The sequence below is a fragment of the Opisthocomus hoazin genome, chromosome Z, assembly GCF_030867145.1.
Source record: "Opisthocomus hoazin isolate bOpiHoa1 chromosome Z, bOpiHoa1.hap1, whole genome shotgun sequence".
Taxonomy (NCBI): domain Eukaryota; kingdom Metazoa; phylum Chordata; class Aves; order Opisthocomiformes; family Opisthocomidae; genus Opisthocomus; species Opisthocomus hoazin.
The window spans coordinates 72,650,830-72,675,036 of record NC_134454.1 but is presented as its reverse complement, the minus strand read 5'-3'; the positions used below and the strand labels follow the sequence as shown (position 1 = coordinate 72,675,036).

General features: G+C 38.0%; 1 protein-coding gene across 1 annotated transcript in view; it reads left to right on the top strand.

The window, feature by feature from the left end:
* PARP8 (poly(ADP-ribose) polymerase family member 8) overlaps window positions 1-22,458 on the top strand; it is a 117,686-nt gene extending 95,228 nt beyond the window's left edge. The window contains exons 15-26 of the mRNA XM_075411223.1: window positions 4,087-4,179; window positions 8,178-8,303; window positions 9,802-9,867; window positions 11,196-11,263; window positions 11,631-11,679; window positions 12,492-12,604; window positions 12,771-12,843; window positions 14,808-14,877; window positions 16,700-16,776; window positions 17,714-17,783; window positions 20,762-20,846; window positions 21,462-22,458. Coding sequence (XP_075267338.1) covers window positions 4,087-4,179; window positions 8,178-8,303; window positions 9,802-9,867; window positions 11,196-11,263; window positions 11,631-11,679; window positions 12,492-12,604; window positions 12,771-12,843; window positions 14,808-14,877; window positions 16,700-16,776; window positions 17,714-17,783; window positions 20,762-20,846; window positions 21,462-21,564 — 993 coding nt within the window. The 3' untranslated portion in view covers window positions 21,565-22,458. The remainder of the gene's footprint in view (window positions 1-4,086; window positions 4,180-8,177; window positions 8,304-9,801; window positions 9,868-11,195; window positions 11,264-11,630; window positions 11,680-12,491; window positions 12,605-12,770; window positions 12,844-14,807; window positions 14,878-16,699; window positions 16,777-17,713; window positions 17,784-20,761; window positions 20,847-21,461) is intronic.
* The last annotated feature ends 1,749 nt before the right edge of the window (window positions 22,459-24,207 follow it).

Below are 24,207 nucleotides of genomic sequence, written 5' to 3'. Positions count from 1 at the left end.
TCATGATCCTTCTGGTGAGTGTAACAAAGACAAAGAAAGAAGCTCCTCCTGTGGGAACACTAACAATTACCATGGTTGAAAGTAGGAAACAGAACAGAAATTTGAGGTTACGTTTCATCTCCATACCTGTTGCTTTCATTAGAAGTGAGATGGTCGCTAATGGTTTCACCTTTACTACTTGTTACATTTGCTGTAAGTCAGGCTATGAGCCTTTCCTGAGCTGCTCCTTTTAGATCAAGAGTTTTTAGTCTCTGTGTAACACCCCTCAGGATACAGGAAAGGGTGGCACATTGCACTTCTGAGCACAGCCACAGCAGACGGTAGAAAGGAGCAAGACAGATCAATATCAGCTATGAAAGTTTCAGCTTTTTTGAATTGAAAGAATGTCCGGATAATATTGTAAGTCTTGTGAGTCCAGGAACCAGAATATGTCTTAGTACCAAGGTGGTTTGCCTGTCTGCCACTCACAGTCACTGCTGTAAGAAGTGACACTTGCATTGTAATATGTGGAAACTCTGATTGAGCCTTTTTTCATCACAGCAGCGTTTGGGTAGGTGCTACTGAGCATGCAAAGAACGGGAGGGGGCCTAAAGGAGAAGTCGAATAACCTCAAAAGCTCAAAAAATGCTTTCTGCTTCTGTCAGTGCCTTCTGCTTCCAAGCATTTGCAGTCTCAGATTAACTACCTGGCTCTTATTTTCTTCTGGCTTTTCCCCACTGGAATAATTATTCTTCTAAATAGTCTTTCAGCATCAATGATCTTCACTTAGATAGTAGTTGTGTGGAAGTCAATGGCTTTGTGTTAATTTTCTCCTTTCAAATGAAAAGTAAATCATATGTTTTAGCATATGATTAGCAGCTGTTGTTGGAGGAGTTATAGCTACCCTCTTCAGGTAGTGGAGAACAAAGTCGCCCAGCTAGTCAGCTCTGCATGCCTTCAAGGTGATGGTTCTAATCTGTTGAATTCTGCATGCATCTAAGATGAGGTGCAAATTTGGAAACATACACTTAAATGTATAAGCCTTATTTTGTCATGTATTTACCTTTTGAAAACAATGGGAACTAGTAATGAAACAGAAGCTGGATATTCTGTGCCTTCGTGGATATGGATCCGCATCAGTTAGAACATGTCTATACTTTCATGTACATACACAGAAATTCTTAGAAAATTCAGCTTGCTGAATAGTATTTGAACCAAAATCAAAAAAATGACATTGGAACAACATAGCTTTCATAAATGCGTTAGTGTTGTTCTTGTTTGTTTGCTGTGGCTATGGACATTTCTCATATTCATGATACGAAGTCAGAACAAGACTGTTCCTGTCCCAAGGGCTCACATCCTATTACAAGAGAAGAGGCAAGTGGATGCTGTAAAGGGAAACACGTTTGCAGTATGCGGAACACTAGCAGCAGTGTAAGAGTGGCGTTGAATCCCAGTTTTCGCACAAAGCTTGTGATTTTTGTTAAGTGCTGTCATCTAGAATTGATTTATGAACTTAGTTTTCGTATGTTTTCATTGGTTCTAGCATGCACAATTGTGGACAAAACCAAAATATGGAAATGTGACACTGAATAACTAGGTCACCATCGTGACAAACAAAAGCCCTCCAAATGTTTGCTTCTCAGTTGTAAGCCAGTCTTTTCATTTTGGAGGGAAAGAAAGGAGTTTAAGTAGTTGAACCTAACTAATGACTGGAGTAGAGGACAGTCAAACAGCAATGCCAGCATCTCTTTGAATACTCTACTAACATTTGTGGGAAATTTAAGTTAAAGCATCTGATTTGGTTGAACTGGGACAAATTTCAGAAACAAGATCCAAAAGTACTCTTAAAGTGGCTGAATTGTGGGTTGGAAGGCATCCAAGGTGGATATGTGAAGGCAGGCTGGTGAAGTGTCCGTATAGCTGCAGGATTTGGGTTATTTTTCCCCATTTGACCACAGAGCCAAGATATTCAGTGGGCATAAAGTTCCATCAAATACATAAAATCAAAATAATTGTATAGACCCTAACAGTAATGTCTGTTCCTCTTCAGAGCTCAAATTTTGCTGTCTTGGTGTCTCATGTCTGCAGTTCTCCAGCCTAAAGATCTTAGCTCGTGCCCACCTGAGAGAAGAAAGGCCTTTCAAATGTCAAACATAAGTGCAATGACCATTTTCCTAACCACTCTTCCAGATGCTCAGACATTTCTGAGATTGTAACACAGGGGGAAAAAAAAATTGAAAACAACAAAGATTACAAATCCTGTGTTCTCTTTGTCATTTTTAAGTCTCAGGATAACTTACTTTGTTGAGGTTGTAAACAAAATTTCAAAAAGAAATATTTTCTTAACACTTTTCTTCATGGCAATTGTGGCTGAACTTAGATTGCTCTAAGGGAGTCTGTGTATACTGTTGATTAAGATAGTCAAGGTAGTAGTGCCACCATGCTTCCCCAAGTGATTTAACCACCTTCTAAATGTGGAAAACCTAAGAATAATGACAATAATAAATACTTCTTGTCTAGCATGCCATAGCACAGTGAATTGGATCACGTTAGGCTTCGTCTGCTGCCTAATGCAATGTAACATAGCAGATGAAATGAATCAAATGAGTGACACTCTATTAGAGTTGAAAGATGATGACGCTTGTAAAGCAACTGAAGGGAAATATGTCAATGCAGTAGACTTCACATATTTATTGAAGTCTCGAATCTTTGCAACCCAGCAAATGCATATTTTAAGGGCTATGAAACAAGTGACTACAAATACAGCAGCATGCTTATTAGTGACCAAGCTGTTGCCTGGAACAGAATTCAGCTAAATTTTTTGTTTTCTTTGTGTGTTCAATTTTTTTTTCATTTCTGCAAGTGCTTCCTAGAGACATTGGCTTGAACTTCAAAGCATACTATTGCAAATGACTTAGTGATTATTGTGGTAGCAAGACTCGGAATTTTTAGTTACAAAAGCTCAGTAGTGCCTAAGAAAGATGATTTTAAGTTTCAGTGAGTTAAGATTTAATAATATGGATTCAAAGAAGTAGTATCCAAAAAATATTTTTTACTCTTTTCAGTATTGTAATAAAAAGTTACGGGCTTTAGGATCAATTTTAAGGAAGGTTTTAATTTGTGTTTTTTTCTTGTATTTCTTTCAACTGTTTGTTCATTTTGAAGGCTTATGACAATTTGCTGTGTGATTCATCACTTGAGCCTTTAAAAAGTTAATCTGCTAATTATCTTTCAGTAAATAAGTGTGGAGTTGCTGTAAGGGTTGCAGCCACTTAGGAAGCCTATGAAGACGTGCCTGTTCTTTTTACTTAAAGCTGTATTCTTTTTTGTCTCTGTTTTGTTTGCTTTATGAAGGCAGAAGGCTCAGTTCTCGTTTAAATAATTCTTTTCATTTGATCATTATGCTGGCATTGTGAATTAAATTTTTCAAAATATAGGCAAAAAACTGGTTCAACAGCAAATTTTAATTTATTTTTTTTAAATCTGAAAAAAGTGAAAGCACCTTTGTTTATTAAATGTGGCCTTCCCAAATACAATCTTTATTCTATAAAAATATAATGCGTTTTTATGAAGTTGTCAAATTGTTAAATTAGTTAAAAATTAAATTAAAAATAGCCTCTTCAAGAAATTTGTCTTCTAGATCAGATTTTTGTGTGTGTTCTCAAAGACAGAATATAAGCTGTGAGGTAGAAACCTGCAGTTATGAAGGGGGTGTGCCCCCATTAGTTTCTGAAATTGTTCTCCATTGATTTTAATTACGTAGGAAGCTTTCAGAGTCTGATAAGGTAGCATTAAGGACATTTGGGTACTATTCCTATAATTCTGGTTTTATAATCTGTTTGGATTTCTTTTAAATTATGCTCTGTGAATACTTATGGGTTTTAGAGTTCTTCACACTGGTTTTTCAGATTATTAAAATGCTTCTCTAATGTATCTTACCTAATAATTGACATAAATTGGTAATTTGAAATTAATGTTGCGGTTAATATCTGAAGAAAAAAATCAACGTTAAATGTCTTTGGGTTTTTGCTGTAGGTATTGCATAATAAAACCAATAACCCAAAACTAGAACAAAAATCTAATTAACTTTCTTTCTCTGTATAGCCAACTGTTTGTGAACGGGAGCTCTGTGTATTTGCTTTCCAAACATTAGGAGTGATGAACGAAGCTGCTGATGAAATTGCAACTGGGGCTCAGGTAGAATTATCTAATGCTTATTATGTGTCTGATTTTCTATAGTATTCTCAGTCTTCTCCATTTCTTCTAGTATTTATTTAGACTTGTGTTCCCCATATGCGTACTCTTTGGTAAGTATTATTTGTTTGTCCAATTTTATAGTAAGGACACTGGTTTGTGCAGGGCATTTTCAAATGGTACTAATGAGTTGCTTCCATTGTTTTGCTTCCATGTAATTAGAGTAACCGTGTTTTCTTGTTCTGTTGTACTCAATTAGGTCACCTGGGTTGATAATAAAGGCAGCCATTGTCATTTGGAGATAATTCCCATTTATTTTCACCTAATGAGCCACTACTACTCTCATGCAATTAATAACCTGCTTCCTGTTCATGGTGTTGGGATGCAGCTATCCACTGAGCATCTGTTCTTTTGATCATTAAATAACAGTGGGAAAGTCCATGCTGATGTTGCTGCATAGGCTTTTTTCTCTCTTCTCGAGGATCAGGAATTTAATATAAGCTTGCTTCCTGACTCCAGGTTCAGTTATTGATGTAGTTGTAACCATATAATTGTTTTCTGTCATAATTTTGTATGTGCATTAAAACAAAGATCATAAACAATGTTTCCAAATCACCATTTAACCTCATGTTACAGTAAATTCAAAAGTTAGAAGATCTTACGTTCAAGATCTTTTTAATATCTTAAGTTAAAAATTTACACATCTTACGGAAAAGTGCACTCTTCTCTGATTTCCTAGACTGTGCATTTACATAGTAAGCAACAGGGGTTTTTTGTAAGAGCAAACATTCAGTTCAGTTAACTTTAACTAGCACTAGTGAGTCTAGCCACTGGAAATAAACTCTTTGGGTGAGTGCCTAAATACCACCTATGGGCATATCCTCAAAGGAAGAAACTTACAGCAGTGTGCACCAGCTTCTCCACTTGAGAATATGACTGTGGGATCTGAACATCAGCTCTTCATCTGATGCCTGAACACCATTGGGTGGCTATATTCGCAACATCTGGCATACCAAATGTTGGGATACCTGTGTAAGCTTGTACAAAATGGAAAGAGGTGTGCTGATGAAGCCCCACCTCTTCCTCAGTCCCCTGAAGACCTCAGCTATGTTTTTCTGTGGAGCTAGAGTTTTATTTTTGTAATTCAGGCACTTACATGGCACATTACATGGCACATTACATGTACATTGCACATTAGTTATGAGCAAGTAGCTCTCACTTTTCTTTTTAAATACAGCTGACAGGAGAGGTGGCCCTGGTTAGCTCTCACTCTATGTTTTGTGGAGGTATCACTGTTGCAGGCACATGCAGAGCTTGCTCTAGATCTCTAGAATACCTCTGCATCTACAAAGCTTTGCTGTAGAGTACTGAAGTGATTACAACCTTAATGGTGCTTAAAAGAGTTAAGAGATTTTTTTGGTTGTTTCTTTGGACCCAGGTGACTAAAATTTGCCAGGTCTCACTCTGGTGATAATATTGCATCCAGGTCACTACATCTGATCTGGTTGAGGTCCCATTTCTGTTTGCAGAAAGAATCAGCACTTCCAGGGTTTGATTCATCTGAGCTACTTTTGACATTAGTTTAGGATGGTGTGAATCACAGCATACACTATCAGCACAGTGGTTATTTTCTCCATTGGTTATAAAGAGAGCCTAGTCTGACTAGTAGGAGGTAGGTGTTTGCACTGTGAATCTCTACATTTTGTCATATGAATCTACCTCCAAATCATTTTGTTTAGTGAAGGAGCCTAAATACAGGTTCCCATTACTAGAAATCACACCCATTTTTTTCTGCTATGCTTTCAGCTAGTTTTCTTAGGTATACACCCCTACTTTGTCATTCCCAATATAATGATAGCTCCTTCTTAATAATAAGTGATTATACTTTTTAAAACTTTCAAGCCTGAACTCATCTTGCCTTATTTTAGTCACATAGTCAAAATGACTGAAAATTAAATGCCTAATTTGTTGATAGTTCAGACTCACTATAGCAAGTCTCTGGAGGCAGACAGGCACCGTCTGAGAAACTGATGTCGTAAGAGGGAATTGTCATCAGCAAGTGTCGTCTTGTCCTCCTTGAAAATATTTTAGTCCTAATTTACGTACTTCAGTACCCACTGTTAAGGAGAAGGATTTCAGGCCCAGCTATAAGAACATTTGCTAGATCCACAGTACTTCCTATTACCAAGGAACACATATGCTTTGTATTGTAATGTTTGTATTAGGCTTACCTCCCAGTTTAAGTTGCTCTGCGTTCCATCAGCTCAAAACAATGATCTCAGGGGAAATCAGGGGTTTAAGTAAGCCTAATCTATGCACATTTTCTGCCATGCCAGAGCGATATGCAGGTATCGTGGTGAGAAACAATACAAGAGTCAACAGCTTGTTTAAAGGAGGACTTCGAGATGGTGTTCTAAGAACTGTGCTAGTTTTAAGCCAAAGCCCTCTCCTGCAAATGATAAAGCAAGACAACTTTGAGTCACTGTATTAAGAGATTTGGGGACTCAAGCAACTCTTCCCTAGTAGTGTTTTGTGACTGGAGGCAAAGCAGTGCTTGTGAGAAGCCGGGTGTATGAACTCAGGCTCAATTTCATGGCAATAGATTTACTCAGTTGCAAGCCTGTTGCCTGACCTGGCTGTGTATGCAGACTCCCGGTCTCCTTTGCAAAAGCTAATGGAGATGCCCTGTTTTGAAGCATTCATCACACTTGCAGGTATTATAAACAGGAAAGAAATCAGAGCACCATGGAGGAAGGAATCATTATGTAAATAACTTCATTTTTCAATATATGTGAGACATTTTGTAAGTGGAATGAACAGAATATTTTTCAACTGATAGAGAAAATTGTCCATTCATGCTAAAGGAATGGAGGAGGAGAATGGCAACAGTATGACTCACTGCAGCACAGTTCCTTTTCCCTTTCATCATGATTCTTATTTTCATTCTGCTTCTCTAAAGGACCATTATTTTTTTTCCTCCAAATTATCAGATACATTGGCAGATATATAATAACTTCTAGACTAGCTTGAGCTGTGAGATGAGATCTGATCTGTGTGGAGTTGTGGGAGGAACCAGGGATGCCTGCTAAGTATGACTCATGTCAGCTTTTCCTTTCTTTCATGGAAAAGTCTGTTTTCACACAGCAGTGTTTTCAGAAGACCCAGAAAAAACAGGGAGAGAGGAGCTAATTTATTTGGCAACTTTGGATTTCATTATGAGCTGGATTTAGGTTTCACAGCTGCCAGAAAGCTGCATTCTCTGTTTTGTGATTGCTGTTTTCTATTTTTAACCTTTGAATTACAAATATTGAAACAATTACACAGACATCTGTTGCTACGTTGTTTGTGTGCCTGTGTGCACATACGTGAATACATGCCTTTGTAGACATTACACGCATGATCTTATGGTGAAATCTTGGAAATCATAGATATTTAAAGCCATGTTGTAATTTTGTACAACAGGATGGAAGGAAGAGGATCTCCTAGTGTGAGCCATGCAAATGACTATTAAATCACTACACTGTTCTGGCTTTAGCAGAAGCAATGTTTACAGGTGTTGCTATGATTACAGTCTTCACGAGGACAGCAGGCGGTGGTACAGATTCACAATCCCTATCTCGTTCTTGAGGGACATTTTTCCTTGGCATCTACTGTACAGAGATACACACATCCACCATGACTTCATTTCCCTAGAGAAGGAATTTAATCCAGGAATTAACACATGTGCACAAGAGAAAGCAGGACTGCAAGCAGTGTATTGGACATGACAATATGTTTAGGGCCAGATACTGGTCCTGCTTATGCACCTCTAATAATGTACCAGGGCTGACCCCAAAGCCTGTGGAGGTGAAAGGAAAAATTTCATTCCTAAACTGTGTCCCAGGGATAACACTGATTGGGTATTAGTGAAATATGGTATTACTATAATGTGTAAAAAAAGGAGACTAGGCAATACAATACGAAAGTACATATATTGAATAAATATTTTTCTTGATCCCCAGGTGGTTGATCTGTTAGTATCCATGTGTCGGTCTGCATTGGAGTCACCTAGGAAGGTTGTCATTTTTGAGCCATATCCTTCTGTAGTTGATCCTAATGATCCTCAGACGCTGGCCTTTAACCCCAGGGTAAGTAGTTGTCTTTCATTATGTCATAGCTTGGTTTTAGTCATGCATGAGATTTCAAAGCAAAGCCTTCTGGAGGAGTCTCCTCTACTATAAGAAATACAGCTCCAGAGTATAGCACAAGTGTGTGACTGTTTTCAGAACTTTACAGCTTTTTTAATTGTCTCTGAGAAGGTATTTGGGTATAAAGCGAAAGTTGCATTCAAAGTTATGTTCAAGCCAAGAAATTCTTCTAGGATACAAATCGTAGATTCAAAGTTTTATATTCTTAGTGTCTTTCTCTCAGTGCACACACTGGACACAAAGAGAAAGATGGCCTTTGAGAGGTGTAGACTGTGTAAGCCAGGGAATTACATCTTTTTACTCTTAAAGTCATTATTGCTGTCATCTCATTTTCTTGTTGCAAACAATTATGTCCTTAAACGTGATTTTATCAAATGGTGACATAATAGTTGAGTTTTGCACAAACATCAATTTTGAAGTAAAGAATTGTGTTTCCGCTACTTGGTCCTCAGGCTGCAAATACTGCCTCTCAGGGAAGCCCTCGAGAATCCATGAACTAATACATCTCACTTGAGCCATCCCCAAGGGCATAAATGAGAACTTTGGCTGTCCTGCATTGAGATGCATTTCACTTTTTCTGAAAAAAGGCCAGTTAGCAGTGGTTCTTCCTCAGGAAGGGGCAAGCGTGTTCTGTAGCATGTAAGAAGAAAGACTTGCCAGAAAGTGCTTAGAAGGGAGATGATGAGGAGACAGCTAGTCTGGTGGCTGGGCAAGGTGGGAGTTTGAGGCAGACAAGGGAATATGAAAGAGGGTGACACGAAAAGAGGAATGGAGAGAGCCCCGGGCTGAGAGGGCCCACACTGCCTCCTCCCACCTTCTTGCCAGCACGGGCGAGATGAAAGCCCCTGGGCAGAAGCTGGCAAGACACAGAGATGGGGAACAGTGAAGCTCCTGAAGGCGGTGTGACATGTGGAGCTGGTGAAGCTCATCCACTCAGAAAAAGTGGAGCTGTCTGGTAGCAGTTCCCAAGCAGAAGGTAGGCAAAGATCAGGGTGAGGCAGAGGGACAACTGAAGGACCTCTGATGTTTTATAAAGCTGTTAGCAAAGTTAACACATCTGTTTACTTAGCATTTTATTTAAAATCTACTTAGTCACTGCATTATTTAACTTAATAGCATATTGTCCAAATAACTGTGAGAACCTGTGTTTAGTTGCAAATATTTGTTTAAAAAGTGAGCTAATTTTTTGAGTGTATTGGAGATTCAAGTGAAATTCAAAGAAAAAACATCATGATAATGTTTTTTCAGGGAATTTTCCTGGACTATGAATGAGAGAATCTGTGTGTGGGTGCAAGGAAGCTACTGGTTAGAAATTTTGAAAGCATTGGTTTGCTGAACATTCATCCTAGGTTTGGTTTTATACACACTCAATTCATTTTTTTGTGAAGCCAAAGACTAATATTCTTTTAATTTGTTTGCTTATTTTATGCTACGTCAGAAGAAGAATTATGACCGAGTCATGAAAGCATTGGACAGTATCACTTCTATCAGAGAGATGACACAGGTGAGTTTAAGAAGCTTTACCTAACTTAACTGCTATTTCTAGAACTAGGAAGATGTTTATATGGCTTGCCTATGATGAGTGGGGAAGTCAATAGTATAATTTCTTTCCAACAGAGCTGTAATAATATTAAAATATGTGTTAAAAATAACAAACATAGAGTATCCATAATGGCAGTCAAATAAATATAATTAAGTAGAACTCAGATCTTTTGAAATTTGTGTAAGAGATAATAACAGCAGGATGGGACATTGCAATGAGATAATCACCAGCTGCTGCATTTCTGGAAATATCAAAGCCAAACTGGGTCTTTTATTCAAAAAGCAAAAGAAATTGATTTTGTGACAGTGTTCTGAATGATAGCTTTATTTCTGTTACAGCAAAACAGCTGATCAGCTAAGTATGGTTGTGAACTTGGAAGGCTGGGTCTCTTGGCATTACGACTGTATGATTTCTCAGTATTCTCAGTGGGACAGAGTCTGATAGCTGTACTTAGGTTTACTCTTACACTTCCTTTCCCAAACAGCCCAGCTGACTATAAGTGATTATTGAAATCTCTCCTGTATACCTTGCTTTTCCAAGTGCTATATAAATTTAACCTCACAACAATTTACATATCTTATTCTATATGTATTAGTAAAGTACTTTGGGATTCCGGAACGAAGAATGAGGTGTATAGAGAGGAGTCAAGTAAACTGAAAATTAAAATTTATGTATTTTTGTTAATGTGACATCTGGTAAAAATTTTAAAAATTTGATATTTCTATTACCTTATGTAATGTCTTTTAAAAACAAAAATAACCACCATTTTGTGATTTTTTAATGTTAAAATAATTCGTGGACTGAAGAGTTTTAAAGGGATGCTTTGCACTGTGATTGAAAGCAACAAAGGTTTTCAAAGAGAATATAAGCTAATACAGTATTTTACTTTATCAGTCTATACCATGCAACAGTTAAAAAAAAATTTGAAGTCGATTATCTTGGGATATTTCTTAATTTTGTGAAGTTCCAGTCCAATTTCTTAATCCAAGAGCCAAACATAAATAGACATCTTCTGCTGTTCTCTGTAAGATCATGAATGTTTGCTGCAATATACTCATTTTGATGCTAATTATATGCTTATTATTTTACTCCAGGGAAAATAATTGCTATATTAATTCTTCTTGTTGTCAAAACACATTTATAACTGTACAACGCTAAATGTCAGTAAAATTGTGATGTAAGACTAATAATGTATTCATTTTAATAGATGAAATCATGGGCAATGTAACATACAAAATTTAACCTTATGATTTCAGCTATAAATAAAGAACATAATTACTCTTTTGTAGGCACCTTACTTGGAAATAAAGAAGCAGATGGATAAACAAGACCCGCTTGCACATCCTCTTCTACAATGGTATAAAATTGACTCATATGAGATGATAATTATTAAAGTACCACACTGAATGAATAATCACTTCACCAGTGTAATTTGGTATAAGCTCACCCTAAGAATTAACGTCAGGGTTGACATTTGCAGCTGTAGTTGTTTCTGGACTGTTTCTGGACCTCATCTGGGCCCTTTGAAAACACTGGAAAGGCTCCAGCTTATTTGTACAGCCTCTGATCTTATTTTCTAGTCAAGATTTGGTCTACTTCTATCTGATAGGTTCAAAGGCCTGCAGCTGTGGGTGCTTTGTGGTGGCCGTTCGTAACACATTTTATAAGAAGAAAAGCTCTGTTTGGTTACCATGTCTAATACATCTAACTGTTCCTTATTTCAGGGTTATTTCTAGTAATAGATCACATATTGTGAAGCTACCGGTGAACAGGGTAAGTGTTTGTGGGTTCTTTATTGTTTTCTCATTTCTCGTGGCTTGTATTAGCATTTTAGGTGGGAGTCTCCTAGCCAAACGTGGGTGTCTACATTCAAATTTCACATGGGCTCTATTAGTAGAAAAAGGAGAGAAATAATGCAGTTTCAGGACATGACTCATAGAATCATGTTGTGAATATCTAAAATAGGTCAAAGGAATGATGCCCAGAAAAAGCCTATTTGAGGTGAGTAGCTCAAATGCAAGTGTCTACCTTGTAGTCATCTGAGATTCGGTGAGAATAGCTGCATTATTTGTTTTGTTACCATATAGAATGTTAGATACAGAACTGTACAGAAAGCAGTGCACACAAACATGATGTACCAGGAGATCCACAGTGAGTACACCTTAAAAAGAGCATAGCTCTTGGATTTTAGAGGGATGGTGCTGAGAATCATTTCTGAGTATGGTTCCTCTGATCCTCTGATTAAGGGCATAGTAATCTGCAGCCTTTCAAATCTGAACCTTAATTCAAAGCCAGCTCTGATTATAATACCATGATGAAATTGTTCAATTTAGTTACTTTACTAGAACCATATTAAGCTGAAATCTGTTTCAGAAACTTCCATATGTTTCATAAACCAAAAGGCTTTTTTACTGTTTGATTTCAGGTAAAAGCTATGGCAACAAGACCAATTTCAACTTAGATCATGCAGTTGCAGTCATGTTTGTGTGAAACAGTATGGCATCAGAAGAACTAGCATTATAGAAATACAATGCTTTTGTGTTAAGCAACTTCTTTTCACTTGTACACTGTTTTATATTTTACAGCAACTGAAGTTTATGCACACTCCCCACCAGTTCCTACTTCTCAGCAGTCCACCAGCCAAAGAATCCAATTTCCGAGCTGCTAAAAATCTCTATGGAAGTACCTTTGCATTTCAGTGAGTACACGTATTCTTATTAATCAAAGGTTATCAAAATGCCATGCTATTTTTTTGTTCTTGCCATTTGAGGTTTACAGCTGTGAATTTATTGTTTTAAATGATTGCTGATTTCATTTTGCATTTTACATTGTGGATTTTAATGCTTTCTTTTTCATTTTTTCAGTGGTTCACACATAGAAAATTGGCATTCCATCCTGAGGAACGGCTTAGTTGTTGCTTCCAATACGAGGCTGCAGGTAAACAATAGACTAAATAGACTTTAGCTAACCTCTGCGTGCTTGGTTACATGCTAGTTTAGGCAAGTTTTAAGTGGAGGTGGTTCTGGTAGTCATATAGATGGAAAAAAGGGAAGATTTCAAATACCTTCTTGGTGTACCTGGAAAAGGTATTTTTATGATGCAATTAAAATTAAATAATATGTCTGCTAAAATGGATAGAAAATCCCATTGCAGGAATCAGTGTTTCAGTTTTATATTGCAGAGGAGCACCTCCAGGAGGTTTAGCTCGGTACTGCTTAAAAGCGGTAGGGATTAAAATTTAGAGCTACATAAACTACCTCCATGTTATAGGATTCAACAGCACACTAGATTAACAGGAACTGGATTTATAGCATCTTCTCCACTCCTCTGGTTTTCTTGGGAGTGGAGATCCTAGTACTGGCCAGGAGGGAGGTATTCCAAACTTCAGTTCGTTTTCTCAGACTGAATCATCAGGAGACAGCTATCACAGAACAAAGTAGGCAGCACCAGAGGGACTGGGATCTGTAACTCAGCATACTGTAGCATCAGGGTTTTGACAGCCCTTCCCCAGAGCTGAGTCCGTGATACCTTGGGGAAGGATCCCAGGTTGCTGACTAGGGATCGGGGTACAGAGGACACTGAAAAAAGGAAATCTCTGCTGTTCCTCTGAGTGGTTTGGGTGTTTTTATTAGTATCTTTGGAAGATAATTCGCCAAGAAGGTAGCATTTACACACCAAAATTCACAAAAATGAACCCTTTTGTTTATGCTTATTTTTTTTTGTTGACGGTTGAGATACCGGGAATAAGAGGAAGCAGTAAAGCCCTATTTTACACGTCATCATTTTTAGATCTGTCACACGCCTAAGGCATATCCTGAGCCCAGTTCATCCTGTTTAGTCCAGTACTTGCCAGTCAGGAAAAATACCTACTCATCAGGGATCCTATACAACATCGCAGGATCTGGAGGAATGAAAGCATGTGTGCACATTGCTGTGAGAGCTCTGGGAGATTGCAGAGACAATGTAAATATCATTGGGTCAGAGGAAAGAAATAAGTGTGAGCATGACTCTGAAGCCCACTGGCCATAACATCTACCTAGGTAGGAAGTACTCTGAGTTCCCATTTGCGCTGCCACAACTGCTTGGTGTGTTGTCTTTAAAGGCTTTTCCGCATAAAGCCATCAGTCCCTGGTGGAGAAGTGAAAGCCATACTTCCTGCCTTTCCAGACAAGAAGATAACTGCAGGGTTAATAACAATTGCTCACTTTTGTTGCTTAGCCCAAGCTTTATGACATGGAACAGTGATGTTGGTGAAGAAGAGTATTCACTTTCTTCTATTCTTTTCAGACAACGGGTAGCATTGTGGCTAAAGCACAGTCCTGCAGTGATGGGATATACATGTCTGAACTGGCTCAGGCAAAAGGTTGATTGAATCCATTCCTCCAGTACTCAGACTGAACTAGTGACTGAATTTTTCTGTAGCATATGACCAGTGTCATCACCACCTCTTCATTTCTTAGCTTAAAGAAAACAAAAGCAGGTATTGCTGCTGTTGATTCAAAGGCTGGCTTAGGCTGTGCTTCCTGCCAAGCTTTTGATGTGAGAGACGTGCTGAGGTTGCTCAGCCTTGTTAAGGCTGAGGTATATTTGGCCATGTACAGAAGCAACCTCTCTAGGCATCCTCCATGGTAATGTTAGGTTTAAAAACAGAAAATGCAATTTTATGTATAAATCTGGTGTGCAATTATGTTCGGGCATTTGGACATGGTTTCCAGAACATACAGCCTTTTAGTTGTATAGTCTCAGCATGATTTTTTTAAGACTTTTTTGAACATTTATTACTGTGCAGTAATTTAATGTACTAGGGCAGATGCTTATCTACATTGTGACCTGTTCTTATTGTTGTTATTTTGTCCAGATAACCAAATTAATGTTAAACAGTCACTCCACTCTTTTTTCAGCTCCATGGTGCAATGTTTGGAAGTGGAATCTACCTTAGTCCATTGTCAAGCATATCATTTGGTTACTCAGGTGATGTTTATAAGTCACTCCACAGCTGGAGAAATACAGGGGGATATCTTAGTCTACTGCTTTTCTTATCAGCTTCACTGTTTACAACATTGTATTATATTTTATCTTTGTTGACCAAGATTTAGTTTATTTGGAAAAGAGAAAATCTGAATTCCCGTATTAAATGCCTGCCCTCCTTTTCCAAGGTGCTGAGTATCTTGAAACTATGCTTGAAGTAAATAGTGGTTCATACTGGATGCTGTGTGTAGTGGAGCAGGCCTTGATCACACAGTGGAAATCCAGCTTTGTGATTTTTTGTCAGTGTCTGCCTAAGTCTGTCTAACATTATCTATGGATTCATGGGCTTTTACGACCTGATCTGACAAAACAAATACTCATCAATAGACATGTTCAACTGTGTATATTTAAGAGTATTCCAAAGTATCAATGTGTCAAGATTGCACAGAAAGTGCAGGACAGTGTGTTTATTTTGGCATGAGAAGAGGAGGGAACATAATGTGTCACACTATAAAATCCAAAAAGGAGTCGTGCAGTGTTTTCCATAGAAGAATTAAATCATATATAGAAGCATAATAGAAACAAGATACCCCAATGTGTATATGAAGAAACTTAAGAGATTTTGAAATACAATGACTTTTTTCTTTAGGTATGTTATATTTACCATTTCCGCACATATGCAAGTGCTAATGTAGTTGAATGTGTGTTTGTGTGCATGCAGATAATTCTGATAGTTTTAGTTATGCTTTCTGATTTTCAGTATTTTTAGGTAATGTCACAATTCATTTTAAGAGCTCTGTGCTTTTAGTACTATTTATTGAACTTCAGTATCAATAATCTCTAAATGCACTTTTAGCTTTTCAGAGATTACACAAATATGGAAGCTTTTTTAGGACTCACTAAAAGTGCAGGTTGCAGTGTCATTATCTAACAAAATTCCCTTCTTCTTGGACAACATTGCTTTGTCAGCTTCCATGTATTTTTTCTCATCTCTCTACCTTTCTTGGTCCCTTCCATCCACTCTCCTTCCGAAAGGAGGCCTATGTTCCAATGAAGTATGTAATACTTGATGCTAGTAAAAACCATGGAGGAATCCTACACTCCCTGTTCCTTCAAAGAGTTAAACTTCCCCACAATTCATTCTGTGTTTGCAAACTGACAAGAAATATGGGATACTGGAAAAGCAAAGAAGCCTGTAGTAGCATGCAGTACAGGAATTTTACATAAACCAACATGAGGGATATAAGAGAGATCTAAGGCACAAATGTAGGTGTTAAGATTTCTGAGATGAAAATTGGATCCATTGTGGCTGACAAATAAATTTATTAAACCAAGGTAGACTGTAAAACTTTAAATAAATTAACTGCTCCTAAAAATTAGACTTCTAGTAAGTCTAAATGAAGTGATAAGATTAATATCGAAAGTTCTTTCTCTCGTGATTTTACTGTCCTACCCACAGTAAATCAGACTGTGTTACTTCAGCCTGAACAGGGTCAGTCAGCCTCAAGAGATGCTGACATGCAACTCTGTTAAGCAACCACCTAAGAGCATTCCTGAGCCAAAATCAGTGGCATTTAAGCTCATGTTTGTCTGCTTTTGCACCTACTTAATGCTAACTTGATTTTCCTAAGGTCTTTGCAATGCATGCAGGTGTCCTGGCAATTTGCAGGATTAAACTGATAAATTCTATGACAAAATAAGCTTTTTGGGTGCCATACATAGGACTGCCATCTCCACTGTGCTATGTGTTTCATTCTCCATACTTAACTTTGCTTATTATAGTATTTATATGCCAGGGTGTCTTACATGATTTTAATATTCCTAGGGATGAACAAGAAACAGCAGAAGGTGTCAGCTAAAGATGAACCAGCCTCAGGCAGTAAGGGCAGTAATACATCACAGGTACAGTATATTCACCATCTCTGGAAGATTTATGATTTTACGCTTGGGAACTTGATAGCTGAAAAAAAGGTAATATTCTTTGTGAAAGCTAACAGTTTTATTTTATTGAATGGAATCAACAACTTCAGAGACTGAAAATAGTGAATGCAGTCCAACGGCTTTTAGTAACAATTTCCAGAGTATACTGCAGGTCTTGTGCCCTTCTTTTCCAAGCAGAAGAATATGGGAAGAGAATGAAAAGGAGATACAGATTGTATTGTGACCCTTAGCAAGCCCTTGCTTTCCAAGTTCTAGACTTGCAGGAGAATGATGCAAAAGCAGTTGAAATTTGCTATTGCTGGAAAATGAGTAGCATTTCATTTATAGCAAGTCAGTTTTTCTTTTTCATGGTTTTTACATATTAAATCATTACAATTCTGCTTTGTCTAAAGCAGACTCATACCATTAATGTGTAGGGCTGAATTTTGAGAAAGAAATCTTACACCTATCTCCATAGTTAACACATAGAAACTACAGAATAATCTGGCTTTGGAGAGAGATTGGTATGTAACAGCAGAAGCCCTCAGAAATGGGAAGGCCAGTAAGATATCAGGGTAGTGGCCAAAAAGTCATTGATCAAATTCACCTTTTTCTGCTATCAATTTGTTTATCAGTAACACTCTGATATTTCTAATAATATTATTCATTCTGTAATAATTAGTAACTTTTCTTGCTGGATGAAGGAGTTCAAATTACTCCTACAATAATCCAAACAAATAAAATAATTTTTTTTCGAAATTCTGTAACATGTAGAAGTAAAATAGAAATGTTTAGAAAGACTGTCTCTATCTTTGTTCACTACTAAATCACTGGAAATAGCAGCCCTCTCCTTCATTACTTTTTTCACTCAGTTTGTCTTACTGCACTAGTTATGTTTTCTCATGTTTTTACATTTCAGTCACAGAAGAAAGGACAACAGTCACAATTTTTGCAAAGCCGTAACCTAAAGTGCATAGCCTTATGTGAAGGTAAGCTGAAAACCCTTGAAAACATCTTTAGTCATGGACACAGTGTTACTGGGTGCAAATCAGTGAGACCATTAGTTCCACTATTGGTTGTTTTTAGGTGAGAAACTAGTGCTAGGCGTACGAGTCCTGGCTTAATAGCTCACCTTTGTATTTCAGTTCAGAACATTTCCCTCTTCAAACAAAACCTGTAACATACTGAATTTTCATGAAATAATCATATGCACGTATCAACTGATCATCTGGTCTGTCCTTCAAATGTGATCCTATTCCTAAGCCATCAAGATAACCAAAGTTGTGGCCTTTATTTGAAGCACTGACTTCCTGCAAGCTCTTGACAAATGCATTAAACACCAGAAGTCAGAAAAAACAGCTTTCCTATTGAATTTCCAAATAATTTTTCACTGTTCAGGCAAATACACTGTTCTTCTGGTAACCAGTCTGTTCTCTTTGACTGCTTCAGAAATTTTGTGAAGTTAAAATCCAGGGCATATGAGGACAGTTGTTGTTGAAAGACTTGGCTATTCTTTTAATAACTAATGAAACCACAGCAGGTTTTCAGAACAAAGAATTATGAAATTTTAATAAGAATTGTAGCAGTAATTGGTAATCAGTCTCACTGGCCATACAAAAAGAAATTTTAGTAAACTCCATTTGCCCTTCATTTGGAGCATCTGTTTATTTTTAAAAGTGAAAATTAAGACAAACGGTGGAAAAGATGTTATTCCAAAATGGAAACTTTAAGCTATAAATGCTACTTGTTAACATATATATTTTTTTGAGAATGTTCAAGTGAAACATTTTTTATGATTAAAGAGATGTCAGTTAGCATGAAAATGCAATTTGATCTGAACAGAAAAATACGTAAGTTTAGTTCTAAAACTTTCAGAAGAAGATGATAAATGAATCTAGGGTTTACTAGAATTTACTAGAAATAATGCCTGATGTTTATAAACAAAAATTACATCTTTCACAAGGACTTTTTAATTGATGTCATTCTTTCCTCACACTTATTAATGCATTATTGATTTTATAAGGGTGAATTTTAAATATATAGTAAAATATATTTTACAACATTCATATTCACTTCATTTTTCTGTGAAAATAAGTGCTTAGGGGAGGTGGCTAATATAGATTTTAAATAAAATTAATTACAAGAGATAAATGTTTCTTAAAAACTACAAGTCATGGGAAAAAGAATATAAAAATTGAATATGCATTTATTCATAGTAGTGTTAGACTAGAACAGAATAGTCTGTTTCAGTTGGAGGGGACCTACAAGGATCATGTAGTGCAACTGCCTGACCAATTCAAGACTGACCAAAACGTAAAGTATGTTATTAAGGACATTGTTCAGGGTTGGGGCATCAACCACCTCTCTAAGAAACCTGTTCCAGTGTTTGGACATGCTCTCAGTAAAGAAATGCTTCCTCATGTCCAGTCTGAACCTCCCCTGCTTCATGTGTCCATTCCCATGTGTCCTATCCCTGGATCCCAGGGAGAAGAGCTCAGCACCTCCGTCTCCACGTCCCCTCCTCAGCAAGCTGCAGAGAGCAATGAGGTTGCCCCTCAGCCCCCATTTCTCCAAACTAGACAAGCCCAAAGTCCTCAGCCACTCCTCACAGGACATTCCTTTCCAGCCCTCTCACCAGCCCTGTTGCCCTTCTCTGGAGGTATTCAAGGACCTGCACATCCTTCTTAAATGGTGGGGCCCACAACTGCACACAGCACTCAAGGTGAGGCCACACCAACGCTGACTGCAGCGGGGTGATCTCCTCTTTTGCCCGGCCGGTGATGCTGTGCTTGATGCACCCCGGGATGGGGTTTGCCCTCTGGGCTGCCTGAGCACGCTGCTGGCTCCTGTTGAGCCTGCTGTGGACCAGCACCCCTAGATCCTTTCTGCAGGGCTGCTCTCCAGCCACTCCTCTCCCAGTTTATTCTTGTGCCCAGCGTTATTCCGTCCTCGGTGCAGAATCCAGCATTTTCACTTGTTAAAATTCATCCCATTAATCATAGTCCAGTGCTCCAATCTGTCTAGATCCCTCCGCAAGGCCTCTTGTCCCTCAGGAGAGTTAACAGCACCTCCCAGCTTGGTATCATAAGCAAACTTGCTAAAGGTGTATTCAACTCCTGCATCTAAATCATTAATAAATATATTGTACAGAACTGGCTGTACAATTGAGCCCTGAGGAACACCACTGGTGACCAGTCACCAGCCAGATGTAGCCCCATTCACTACCGCCCTTGGAGCTCTCCCCTTCAGCCAAGCCAGTTCTTCACCCACTGCATCGTCAAACCCCTCATCCCACAGTTAGGCAATTTGTCCAGAAGGTTACTGCTTCAATGCATTTATAGAAATCTTCTAAAATACAGATTTCTACCTAGCAATAAAAAGGTTTCTTTCCTGTGTTGTCCTTATTGTGCTGGTAAACAAAGTACCATCAAATACTTTGCTGTTTTCTAAATGGTGAGCAAGTTTTGGCAAGCTTTGTGACCTCCATGAGTCATAATTGCTGTGCTTAATTTTTTAAAATATTTGGCGCATTTCAGATCCCAAATCTGTCATACCTCAGCTTCAGGCTTTGTCTGTTATATCTTATTTTTGGCTCAGCAATCATCAAACACAAATATCTCTGTTCCAAAGGCTGATCAGTTTACTCAGCTCCTTCTTAACAGCCCTATCGCCATTTGAAATTAATTTTTAATAAATACACTTTTTCATTTTTTCATTCCAATTAACAGCTGGCTCCCATATATAAAGCGTCTGTGTTTTCTGGAAAATACATTTTGGAAACAAGAATCAAGTTCATCTCCCTGTTTGTACTAGCAGTCAACTCAGAGTCTACGCCACACCACAGACATGCAGTGGAAAACTGCACATTCCCAGAAGACTATTTAAAGTTTTTAAAAAAGAAGACCTTTTAAACCAGTATTTTTCAGGCATGTTTTAATCAGTATGAAATGTATTCTTTCCCTGATAGTGATAACCTCATCCGATCTGCACAAACATGGAGAAATATGGGTAGTTCCCAATACGGATCACGTGTGTACAAGGTTTTTCTTTGTGTGAGTACAAAACTTCTTTTAACATTCGACTTCTGTATGTCCTAGACCTTTTTCCCCGTGTTCCCTCCAATAGTTCTAACTGAAGTAAAAAGAAGTTTATTCCTAATGCTCTAACGTATCACTTTATTTTTTATCTTTCTCTGTACTTACTTTGTTGGGAAATGTATGGATAAGCTAGTGACAAAGGTTTAGTAGATGTTTTGTTAGAGATTAAATGAATAGAGAGTTACTAATTTTTCCCACTATATAGCATTGCCTCATGTTACAGTAAGTCTATCCACGTATCGTAAAGTACGATTTCTATATGGCTGTATGTTTTAAAGCTGAGGAGTTCATTAAAGGCTTCCTGTCTATGATGTGGGCATTTCCCCTCTCCCCTATGACTTGTCCTCTTTGGGTCCTAGTGGCTTATTCAGCCTCCAGTTTTCAGTGAATACCCTTCACTCTCTAGTGAGAGAGAAGCACATGATGGTGAATTGCAGCAGAGCATTTTAATAGAAAAAATGTTCACATATGGAATAAACACTCTTGATTATTGTTTTAAACAGTTTTGGATATTTTTGAGTAAATTAATGAAAGACTAATTTGATTTTTTTTTCTGTGCTTTTTTTTTAGTTATGAAGATGGTCAAGTGGGTGATACAAGTATAAATACACAGGAACCAAGCATTCATAAAGAGATTCTTCGAGTCATTGGCAATCAAACTGCTACTGGTTAAAAGGACCACTCTTATTTAATTGATGTGATTTGGAAGCCTTCCTCAGTCTCAAAGCTGGATTTTGAACTGAAGAAGATGCAAAAAACTAATTTATTATTATTATTCTAAGCAAATTAACCCTTTGAATACTTACTGTTTTCTTACTTAGTATTTCTTATCTCATCAAAATACCTGAGATGGTATGAATTAGCAACTGTAGGGGTGCAAAGTCTATTAATATACTATAACTAATAATAATTAAACAGGCATTTGGGTTGCTCACAATAAATGGACTTTAAAAAGGAGTTTTGTGCTGATATTTTTATATTAAACTTCAATTGGAGGTTTTAGTACTATATACTGGTATTTTAAATTTAGAATGACTGAATTATAAGTGATAGATAAGATTTTAAAGCAGAGCACCTGTATCACGCAGGATACTTTGCAATAAGTAAAATATTCTGGTATTTAAACACAATAAAAGGTTGTTGAAACATGTCAAATTAAAGAGATTGGTTGCCTGCAGCTATCTTTGATTCACTTTATTTTACACAAATGCAGCTAGGATTTAAAGTCAAAGGTTAAAACGAGAAACAAAGCAAAAAGTAATGAATGTGATGGTATGTGTTTAGTTATCTTCATCTTCTTTGGAAACACTGTCTTATCCATTAAGCAGCTCAATTGCATTTTTCAATTATACAAGCCTAGCAAACATCTGGAAATCCTGAAGCTGCTAACTTCCTTTTTATAGTTTTGTTTTTTATATAGTAGATTTTACAGTTTCTTTAGATCAACAAGGTTCTTTGATGTTTTCATCTTAACTTCAGTGAAATTGCTCTGTGGTTAAATTTAGCCACATGTTTGAAAGTACATGCTGAATTAAGGCTTTTACCTGATAGAGTTGATAGTTGGTGTATCAGAAAATACAAAGAAATGCAAAATTTTACTGATTTTCTCTAGGTGAGATGTTTTTATTAATTTATACCTAAGGGAAAACAAACAAAGTCAAACCTCTCTGTCCTTTATATTTAATAACTGTTTTTTACAAGTGAGCATGATGGCAGCACAGGTAGGGAGGGGCCGAGTCTCCGAGGTGTAAAGCATATCCTGTGTATCAATCATACCCTTGAATATGAAGAGCAGTTCAAGTTACCCATATGTGCAACTGTTACAAGCCACCTCAGAAAGCAAAAATAGACTGAATCCTCTATTACGTTTTTTTCATAATAAAGATACTGAAGAGCCAAATATCAGCACAACAGAGCACAGGCATGTTTGTCTCTTTTAAACAGAACTGCATTAGATGTGCTGTAATGGGTGACTCCTCCTTTCTAGTTCAAGCTACACTCCCTTATGACTTGCTGCAGTTGAAGTGCCCTGCAAGTAAAATAGTGTTACTGGGCCTAGGAGCACATACTTAGAGATGTATTTTAGCATTCCAGATTTATTTGCTGGGGACTTCAGTTTTTCTGAGTGCACGTTCAGACTTGTAAAGCCAATCCTGTTTTCAAATTGCTGTTTTGTTACCGAATTTCTGTTGACTTTCACCCCCATTTGGTGGACCCCTAACTTGGAACCACTACTCTGTTATATTTTGTACTGGGGACACAGGTTAACTTCTTGAAGCAAAGAGGATTCCTGAAATTTATCTGTGTATGGACAGCCATAGGGTGTGTAACTGCACAAAATCAGCATAATTCAGAAGTGGAGCTGAAACTGTGGAATGCCTATCTGTCTGTAATTTGTCCTGCCATATATGTCTGAATCACTGTGTTTTGCAGAACAGGAGACTAGGAAGCAAATCCACAAAGGTATCCTACGTTGACTTACTGGGCTGATAGTCCATCACTCTGGGAGGCCTTCTCAAAAAACTAGGAGAAAAGAAAGATGACCATGAGTGAACTGGAGAAGCCAAGTAAGCAGTCATCTTCCCTGACCCCTCAAGGTGCAGCAGGGTCACAAGTGAACCGCTTGAAGGAAGAAACCTGGAACGCAGCTATGGCAGTGAGTTAGCCTTGGTTTGCACGGTGGGGTTATGATACTGGCCAGGTACTGTAAGTACAACCACTGGAAAAGGGAGGGAAAATACATCTCTGCCAAATTTAAAGACTACTCAAAGGTTTGTTTTAAACGGATGAGCAGGAGGAAGGGACAGCGTGGAGGAAAGCAGGGCTCTGAGGTACATGGAGGCCTTGCTGTTGTAAGGTGCCCACTTCAGGAGGTACTGAGGGGACTGCCTGACGTGCAAAGGAGAAGGAAGGTGTCCAAGAGTAAAAGGCAGAATGTGATGGGCACAGGTGTTACAAAGCAGCGGGAGAGGGCAAAACCTTTCGGGGAGAAAGGTAGTTCTGAAGGGATGAGGGCTTTGCTGGTAGGAAAGAGGAATAAAAAGAGGAGGCACCAGATTACTAGCAGGCAGCGTTAGCAGCTTGGGTCCCACACAGTGCATAGCATGGAAAGGGACTGGGAGAACAAAGCTGCAGTTGGGGGTAATGCAGCCGCAGGGGTATGGGTACAGGGCAGCACTGTGCCCAGGGCAGCTGGGCCAGCGGTGAAGTTGTCACGCTGCAGGGCACAGTGTCCGGTGTCACACACAAACAGCTATTGAATTAAAGCAAAATTTACTTGCTACACAGTAACCCTGTCACTGTTTTCTTTAGCCAG